The 9739-nt window shown below is 49.3% G+C and overlaps 1 protein-coding gene across 2 annotated transcripts; it reads left to right on the forward strand.

The window, feature by feature from the left end:
* Window positions 1–777: 777 nt before the first annotated feature.
* Window positions 778–9338, forward strand: LOC121561468 (protocadherin-18-like). 2 transcript variants are annotated; one of them, XM_041874017.2, is made up of 4 exons: window positions 778–3811; window positions 4456–4544; window positions 5015–5184; window positions 8479–9338. In XM_041874017.2, exons 1-4 carry the CDS (start codon window positions 1316–1318, stop codon window positions 9276–9278), a joined length of 3555 nt encoding a protein of 1184 aa, XP_041729951.2. In that variant the 5' UTR covers window positions 778–1315; the 3' UTR covers window positions 9279–9338. The 2 variants fall into 2 exon arrangements, with proteins under 2 accessions (XP_041729951.2, XP_045064503.1); XM_045208568.1 differs by having other exon boundaries at window positions 4489–4544.
* Window positions 9339–9739: the final 401 nt, after the last annotated feature.

Genomic DNA, 9739 nt, shown 5'->3' on the forward strand with positions numbered 1-9739 from the left:
TGCAGCGTCCATGCAAGCTAGCTGTGTGTGTGTGTGTGTGTGTGTGTGTGTGTGTGTGTGTGTGTGTGTGTGTGTGTGTGTGTGTGTGTGTGTGTGTGTGTGTGTGTGTGTTTGTGTGTGTCTAATTTGGGTATTCCCTATATGCCATTTGCTATAATAACTAATTGGTGAAACTGGTGACGATAATTCTCAATTCGCTAGTTAAGCCAACACAAATAAACACTTGTGACAACTCATAATTTGAAACGTTATAAATAAGAATGTAGCCTCCAAATGTATAGCCTAGCCTATCCCTGTCTCCAGTCTTTCTGCACCTAACAAAATTCGAAACAATACTTTAGGAAGAATAATGTATATCCTACATTAGCCTAGCTCTGTCTCCAGTCTGTCTGCTACAACAGACCAAAAGCGAGAGACTCCTACCCTCATAAAGAAAACTGACATATTCTAACCGCGACTAACAAAAAGTCGAACCGGCAAACGTCACCAATGAAAGTTTCTCTTGAGTTATTTTACCCTTCCCTATTGTTGAGGCACGCTCTCTCTCTCTGTCTCTCTCTGTCTCTCTCTGTCTCTCTCTCTCTCTCTCTCTCTCTCTCTCTCTCTCTCTCTCTCTCTCTCTCTCTCTCTCTCTCTCTCTCTCTCTCTCTCTCTCCCGCTATCCTCTTCTCAGGGGTGAAAGTGAAGAAAGAAAGTGGAAGGAGAACCCGAGAGGGCGGAGTTTGCCCCCTCTCGCTCTCTCATCCCCTCCCTCCTACTCTCCCCTCTATCCTCGCCTCTGTTTTGAGTGGTCACCGGGTTAGCATTTGATTTAGGAAGCGTTTTGTCTTGCTGGGAGCATAGAAAGGGACCGCTGTTCCGTTGTTCTGGTTAGATTGAGGCGGGCTATTTTGGGGGAGCCACCAGACGGAGCGAGAGAGCGAGAGAGAGCGCACGGCACTGCACACAAACAGAGAGACGCACAGATTTAAGCTGTGCTCTATAGGAGTCTATTCAGAGACTCTGCCACAGAACACGCGCAACAGATTTGTATGCGTGGAAGGGATCCTTAGGCAACTCACTCTCAGTTTGGACGTTGTGTTTTCTATTAGAAATGACTGCGGAACGAAATAACCTGCGTTGTTTAATGCACGAACGTGTTTAAATTGGGATATCTAGCCTTTGGAGAATGCGCTTCAATTAGCCTAATGACTGTCGTCAGGGCGCAGTGGATTCGTTAAGTTTATTAGGCTACAATAACGGAATCACAACAGGCTGCGTAAAGGAGCTATTTTTGGAATTACTTTCAGAATCACCCCAAGGGATTACTTCAAAGATGGAACCTGGTAAAATAATATGCGTATTTTATATCCGAATATGGATACTTCTCGCCGTTATGGCAATGGCCACGAAAAACGTCACAGGTAAAACATTAAAATATCAAGTTTACGAGGAACAGAAGGTGGGGACTGTTATTGCACGGCTAAAAGAAGACGTGGCTGATGTTTTGGTCAAACTTCCAAGTTCTGTGTCTCTGCGTTTCCGAGCCATGCAGAGAGGTAGCACGTATTTCCTCTCCGTGCGCGAGCAGGACGGAGAGATCAGCATCCGTTCCAAAATAGACCGAGAGAAGCTCTGCGAGAAGAACCTCAACTGTTCCATCGAATTCGACGTTCTGACTCTTCCAACAGAACACTTGCAGCTCTTCCACGTCGAGGTGGAAGTGTTGGACATTAACGATAACGCGCCCCAGTTCGCCCACGCCGTCATCCCCATAGAGATCTCGGAGAGCGCGGCAGTGGGGGCGCGCATTCCCCTGGACAGCGCGAGTGACCCCGACGTCGGGGAGAACTCCCTCTATACTTACTCCCTCGAGCCCAACAACTACTTCAAGATTGACATTCAGAGTAGAACAGACGGGGCTAAGTACTCGGAGCTGGTGGTGCTCAGGGAGCTAGACAGGGAGACGCAGCCGGGTTATGAACTTCAGCTGACAGCCTCAGATAAGGGCGTTCCCCCTAAAACCGGTTCTACTCTCCTCAAAATTAGCGTGGCAGATTCAAACGATAACAGTCCTGTTTTCGAACAGTCTTCTTATGTGATAAATCTATTGGAGAATTCACCTGTTGGATCTCTCCTTATTGATCTGAACGCAACCGATGCAGATGATGGAACCAATGCCAAAATCGTCTACTCCTTCAGCAGTCACGTGTCCCCAAAAATCGTGGAAACCTTCAAGATCAACTCGGATAATGGCCACCTGACGCTCATGAGGCGCGTGGACTTCGAAAGCATGACGTCATATGACATCGACGTCCAAGCCCAGGATATGGGCCCCAACTCCATGCCAGCGCACTGCAAGATCATCATCAAGGTAGTCGACGTAAATGACAATAAACCAGACATCAGCATCAATCTGATGTCCCAAGGGGAAAGAGGGAAAGAGGATGCGGCCTATATCTCAGAGGCTGCTCCATTGGATACCTTCGTGGCCTTGGTAAGAGTGGAGGACTTAGATTCCGGTCTCAATGGAGAGGTTGTGTGTAAACTCCACGGCCAGGGGAGTTTTAAACTACAGAAGACATACGAGAACAACTACATGATCCTCACTAACATCTCACTGGATCGGGAGAAGAGGTCAGAGTTCAGTCTGACGGTCATCGCCGAGGACCGCGGCACCCCCAGCCTCTCGACCATCAAGCACTTCACCGTGCACGTGCTGGATGAGAACGACAACGCTCCGCGCTTCCAAAAGGGACGCTATGAGGTATTCAGATCAGAGAACAACGCCCCTGGGGCCTACCTGACGTCGCTATTAGCAACCGACCCTGACCTGGACGCCAACAGCCAGGTGAGCTACTTCCTGGTGGAGAACGCCATCCACGGGAGTTCCATCTCCACCTTCGTCACCATCGACCCGTCCAACGGCGCTGTTTATGCCCTCCGCACGTTCGACCGCGAGGACGTCAGCCGGATATCCTTCGTCGTCCAGGCCAAGGATGCCGGGGAACCCTCGTTGCTGAGCAACGCCACCGTCGTCCTGACGATCCTGGACGAAAACGACAACCCGCCGGTCATCGTGGTTCCGCAGCTCTGGAACCTCACGGCCGACGTCCCCATCTCCAAGTACACCGAGGCCGGTAGCCTGGTTACGGTCGTCAGGGCAACCGACCGCGACACCGGCGTCAACGCTGAACTCACATGTTCCATCACTACCGGCAACGAGGAAGGTTTCTTCACCATGGATCCTAGAACCTGCGAGATCAGCGCCAACGTTAGCCTCGACGCGTTTCCCCGCGAGTTTGCGGAACTCACCGTCCTGGTCAGTGACCACGGTTCCTTGCCCCAGACCACCAAGGCTGTCCTAAAGATCAGCCTCTATGAGAACATGGAGGGCCACGTCCAGGTGTTGGATCAAGGGGAGATGCCGCTCGACGCCTCCCTGATCATCATCATCTCGCTGGGGGCCATCTGCACTATGCTCCTGGTCATCATGGTTATGTTCGCTTCCCGCTGCAACCGAGACAAGAAAGATACCAGGAACTCATACAACTGCAGGGTGGCAGAGACCAACCACCAGCACCACCCTAAGAAACCGTCACGGCAGATCCACAAGGGTGACATCACACTGGTTCCCACAGTGAATGGGACTCTACCAATCAGAGCGCACCACCGCTCACCCTCGGCCACGCCCCCCATGGACCGGGCGCCAATGGGAAGCCGGCAGAGCCATCACAGTCGCCAATCACTGAATAGCCTGGTGACGATATCGTCCAATCATATCCCGGAGAGCTTCGCCCTGGAGTTGGCCCACGCTACGCCACCAGTCGAGGTAAGGTACTGGAGAACACACACACTCTCTCTCTCTCTCTCTCTCTCTCTCTCTCTCTCTCTCTCTCTCTCTCTCTCTCTCTCTCTCTCTCTCTCTCTCTCACACACACACACACACACACACACCACACACACACACACACACACACACACACACACACACACACACACACTCCCCCCCACCATTATAGAATAAGCCATCATAAGTCCTAGCCTCTTGGTAAACAGTGTTCCTAACTGTCAATAAATCAATAGTGAAACGACTCTCCATTAAAACTAGTGGAAATGATTACATATATAATCATGGAGCCGGTTTGTCTTTGTGTCTTTACCCCCAACCCATTATATAACCATTATTATGAACCACTCCTCAGTCCTATCCATATTCATTTAGCTCCGTCACCCACCCACACCCCATTGTTATTTTCATTTCTCTCATACACTTCTGTCATCCATTTTGTGATCATCATCGTTGTCTCCTCACCCTCCTCAGTGTGTCACCAGCATCAGAATCCCAGTGCGTCATCCATCTTGTTTTGTTCCTCATCCCTGTGGTGTTATTTCCCTGTCGTCTGTTTCCATCCGTTCTGTTATTCATCCTCCTTTTTTTCTGTTATTTTTTTTATCTGTTTATTTTGGATATAGCAAGTCTCACAGCTTCTGTCCATGCTCCATCAGGGCCAGTACCAGCCTAGACCCTGTTTCCGTGGCAACAAATACTCCAGAAGCTACAGGTAAACAAAGCATTCCCCCCAAAATATTGTAACGTTTTGCTCTTTTGAGTTGTTAAATTCCCTTGTGTCCACCGTACTTTTCATCAATAGCATCAATGAAAACATATACAATGACAGTATTGATCTATATTTGGCCATTTTTCTAAGATAGCTCTTTTGTTTATCATGTTTTGAGTTTTAATCATATCAGTATCATTCAATCCAAAAGTATGTGGATCACGTGTCTATGTTTCAACTGTAGTGTTGTTTTGTTGTTCTGTCTACCTATCTATGGTGTTCATTATCGAATGACTACAACAGCTTTTACCACATAGAGACACCAATTACATTCATTTTAACTCTGACAAATTGTATTTTTGCCTCTCTCTCTCTCTCTCTCTCTCTCTCTCTCTCTCTCTCTCTCTCTCTCTCTCTCTCTCTCTCTCTCTCTCTCTCTCTCGCTCTCTCGCTCTCTCTCTCTCTCTCTCCAGATATGCTTTACAGGACATGGACAAGTTCAGCCTGAAGGACAGTGGTCGTGGGGACAGCGATGCGGGGGACAGCGACTATGACATGGGACGAGAGTCCCCCATCGACCGTCTGCTGGGGGAGGGCTTCTCAGAGCTCTACCACCTGGACATGCACCACAGACTACACCCAGGTGAGTTTAATAGAGACATGGGCCGGTTTACCAGACACAAATGAACCTAATCATTGACAAGCGTGCTCTATGGAGAATCTCCAATGAAAGTACTTTGTGGTCCAGGACTTGGCTTCTGTGTTCAGGAAACTAGCTTCATGCTCTTTGGGTGCAGGGTAGTGATGTCACAGAATAGAAAAACCAAGCCAGGTGACGTCACGCACTATAGTGAGACAGTCCTGTTTCACTAGATACACGCCATCGCACACGACACACCAGGCTGCTCACACAGAGTTCTCCCCGCCACTTTAATAAAGAACCTACCCAGTTCAGCACCGTGGACAGACGACTTACCATGTTTTCCAATCCTCCCTGGGCTGACAATACACGTCTAACCTGAAGAGTCGAAAGCTGATTTGTAACACCGCATTGTACGGGCAAGTCCCAAATGGCACCCTGTTTTCTTAATAGTGCACTACTTTCCCTATATAGTATACTAAAAAGTAGTGCACTACATAGGGAACAGGGTGTCATTTGGAACACATCCCCATACTGTATAACAGCCCATTCACTCAGCAGCACAGTTGTGCTTCAGCTGTATTCTTCCCTCACAACCTTTAATTTCCAGGGTTTTATCAGGCAGCCATTTTGCTCCGTTACCACCCTCCTGGTATCTGGCCCTCAGATAGAGTAGTGTCTGTAAACGCCTCCCCGGTTTAGACCATGACTCTCTCTGTCTGTCACTGTGTGGTGTTTGTGTGTGTGTGTGTGCGTGTGTGCGTGGTGTATACGTGTGTGTCTGTCTCGGCTGTTTGAGTGACAACCCGGCCCTTTCATGTCTGAGCTGAGGAGAATTCACAGTAATTGCTTTTAAAATGATGTTGTTCTCCCCCTGAGAGCCACAGTCTCTTCTCTTCTCTTCTCTTCTCTTCTCTTCTCTTCTCTTCTCTTCTCTTCTCTTCTCTTCTCTTCTCTTCTCTTCTCTTCTCTTCTCTTCTCTTCTCTTCTCTTCTCTTCTCTTCTCTTCTCTTCTCTTCTCTTCTCTTCTCTTCTCTTCTCGTCTGTCTTTTGTTCTACTCTTTACGGAGAGATGAAGGAGGGAGCAAAGAAGGAGAGATGGACGAGGGAGGGAGGGAGGAGAGATGGAGGAGGGAGGAGGGAGGGGAGATGGAGGAGGGAGGGAGGGGAGATGGAGGAGGGAGGCAGGGAGGGGAGATGGAGGAGGGAGGGAGGAAGGAGAGATGGAGGAGGGAGGGACGGGAGATGAATGGAGCGAGGGAGGGAGGAAGGGATTGAAAGAGGGGAGATTAACAGTTTTCGTGCCTGATTGAATGGAGTGATTTCATTTGTTTACTTTTTCACTCATCACAATAAAAATTGTTGACCTTTTCAATACCAAAACAACATCTATCTTTCTCCCAAAAATGGTTGGTTCACATATCTAGAGTTTACAGAGAGTGACAGGACGGACCGTGTTAGACAGGCAACAGAAGGACATGATTAGACAGGAAACAGAGGGACAGGATTAGACAGGTAACAGAGGGACAGGGTTAGACAGAGAGGAACAGTGTCAGACAGGCAACATAGGGACAGGATTAGACATACAACAGAAGGACATGATTAGACAGGAAACAGAGGGACAGGATTAGACAGGCAACATAGGGACAGGATTAGACAGGCAACATAGGGACAGGATTAGACAGGCAACATAGGGACAGGATTAGACAGGCAACATAGGGACAGGATTAGACAGGCAACAGAGGGACAGGATTAGACAGGCAACATAGGGACAGGATTAGACAGGCAACACAGGGACAGGGTTAGACAGGTAACAGAGGGGCAGGATTAGACAGGCAACATAGGGACAGGATTAGACATACAACAGAAGGACATGATTAGACAGGAAACAGAGGGACAGGATTAGACAGGCAACATAGGGACAGGATTAGACAGGCAACATAGGGACAGGATTAGACAGGCAACATAGGGACAGGATTAGACAGGCAACATAGGGACAGGATTAGACAGGCAACAGAGGGACAGGATTAGACAGGCAACATAGGGACAGGATTAGACAGGCAACACAGGGACAGGGTTAGACAGGTAACAGAGGGGCAGGATTAGACAGGCAACATAGGGACAGGATTAGACAGGCAACATAGGGACAGGATTAGACAGGCAACATAGGGACAGGATTAGACATACAACAGAAGGACATGATTAGACAGGAAACAGAGGGACAGGATTAGACAGGCAACATAGGGACAGGATTAGACAGGCAACATAGGGACAGGATTAGACAGGCAACAGAGGGACAGGATTAGACAGGCAACATAGGGACAGGATTAGACAGGCAACAGAGGGACAGGATTAGACAGAGAGGGACAGGATTAGACAGGCAACAGAGGGACAGGATTAGACAGGCAACATAGGGACAGGATTAGACAGGCAACAGAGGGACAGGATTAGACAGGCAACATAGGGACAGGATTAGACAGGCAACATAGGGACAGAATTAGACAGAGAGGGACAGGATTAGACAGGCAACAGAGGGACAGGATTAGACAGGCAACATAGGGACAGGATTAGACAGGCAACATAGGGACAGGATTAGACAGAGTGGGACAGGATTAGACAGGCAACAGAGGGACAGGATTAGACAGGCAACATAGGGACAGGATTAGACAGAGAGGGACAGGATTAGACAGGCAACATAGGGACATGATTAGACAGACAACAGAAGGACATGATTAGACAGGAAACAGAGGGACAGGGTTAGACAGGAAACAGAGGGACAGGATTAGACAGACATCAGTTGACAACCATCCATTTGTATCAATGCCCCTGGTCTCCTCTCTCCCATAGCTATGAAGACTGTGTCCTCAATGTCAAACCAGATAAAACATTGAGACTGTGTTTTCTAGCTACCAGTCTGTGTACTGAGTAGTGTCGACAGACAACAGTCCTGTAGGCTACTGCATATCAAACTAATCGTAACATTGACTCTGTCTCCTCTCTCTGCTCACTCCTCTATCGAGCCATGAGACAGTTTAATCAATGTCAAACCAAAACTTGCATTCCTTGTGTCTCCCTTCTGTCTCCACTCTCTCTCTTCTCTCTCCCTAGCTATGAACCTGTGTACCAAACACAACATTAACCCTCTCCATTCTCTCTCTTCTCTCTCCCTAGCTATGAACCTGTGTACCAAACACAACATTAACCCTCTCCATTCTCTCTCTTCTCTCTCCCTAGCTATGAACATGTGTACCAAACACAACATTAACCATCTCCCTTCTCTCTCTTCTCTCTCCCTAGCTATGCGCCTATGCACTGAGGATTGTCGTGTGTTGGGTCATTCTGACCAGTGCTGGATGCCTCCCCTGGCCCTCTCCCTGTCCTCCCCGGCCTCCTCCTCCTCTGACTACCGCAACAACATGTTTATCCCAGGGGAGGAGTCCTCTAACCAGCCCCCCCTCCTCCTCGATGACGACCAGACCTCCATCGACTCCTCGGAGCACAGGAAGAGCTTCTCCACTTTCGGGAAGGAGTCCGAGAATTCTGAGGAGGGTGGGGTCTGTGAAGGGAATTCCTTGCTTTCGGAGATGAACGGAATCTTCCAGCGCCTGCTCCCGTTGTCACTAGACTCGTACGCCGAGTGCAACGAAAACAACGATGCTGCCGCAGCAACGGAAAGACGAAGTGGAAACGGTGGCCACGCCAAGGGGCTGTTAGTGGGCGGCAACAACACCAAAGGCCCCGCCTCCTACCCGGCGGGCGTGGCAGCGTGGGCAGCTAACACCCACTACCTCAACCCCGGAGGCGGTGCCGTCGGCCAAAGCCCATCAAGTCACAACACCAACAACCTGACCAACATGGCCGCCTCTTCTACCTCCACTTCCTCTTCCTCCTCCAACCAGCCGCCACACCTAAGATGGCTGCCGGCCATGGAGGAGATCCCAGAAAACTATGAGGAGGATGAGCTGGAGAGTATGTTAGGGATGGGGATGGGTTACCTGGGGGGGAAGCAGCGCAGCGAGAGCCACAATGAGATGATGGACGCTAGTGAGTTGGTCACTGAGATTAACAAACTACTGCAGGACGTCAGGCAGACCTAGAGAGAGAGAGAGACAGAGAGAGAGAGAGAGAGAGAGGGAGGGAGGGGAGAGAGAGACAGAGGGAGGGAGGGAGGGAGGAGGGAGGGAGGGAGGGAGGGAGGGAGGGAGGGAGGGAGGGAGGGAGGGAGGGAGGGAGGGAGGGAGGAGAAATGCTCTCTTGGACACCCTACAAACTAACAAGTCTTAAGAGTCCTTGTCCATATTTGGTCAGAAGAACCACTCATAGTGTCTGTTCAAACTGAAGTAATGCTACTGACTGTTCCATTGGTCTTCTCTGTGTCCAGTGAGAGGCCAAGGACCAGTAAACAGGAAAACAAACTGATCCTATAGCACTGATGGTTTTTATGATCTTAAGACTTTATTTAAACATTGGTGATACGTTTCAATGTTGTTTGGACGTTGTGGTTGGGCCACATATCAACAAGACTTGAACCAAAGCCCAGAGACAATATTCTAAACTT

This window comes from Coregonus clupeaformis, chromosome 3 (assembly GCF_020615455.1).
Source record: "Coregonus clupeaformis isolate EN_2021a chromosome 3, ASM2061545v1, whole genome shotgun sequence".
Taxonomy (NCBI): Eukaryota; Metazoa; Chordata; class Actinopteri; order Salmoniformes; family Salmonidae; genus Coregonus; species Coregonus clupeaformis.

Coding starts and splice junctions, on each gene's coding strand:
- LOC121561468 (XM_041874017.2), top strand. CDS start 1,316: ATGGAACCTGGTAAAATAATATGCGTATTTTATATCCGAATATGGATA. Junction 4,545..5,014: donor AAATACTCCAGAAGCTACAG/GTAAACAAAGCA, acceptor CTCTCTCTCCAG/ATATGCTTTACAGGACATGG. Junction 5,185..8,478: donor GCACCACAGACTACACCCAG/GTGAGTTTAATA, acceptor CTCTCTCCCTAG/CTATGCGCCTATGCACTGAG.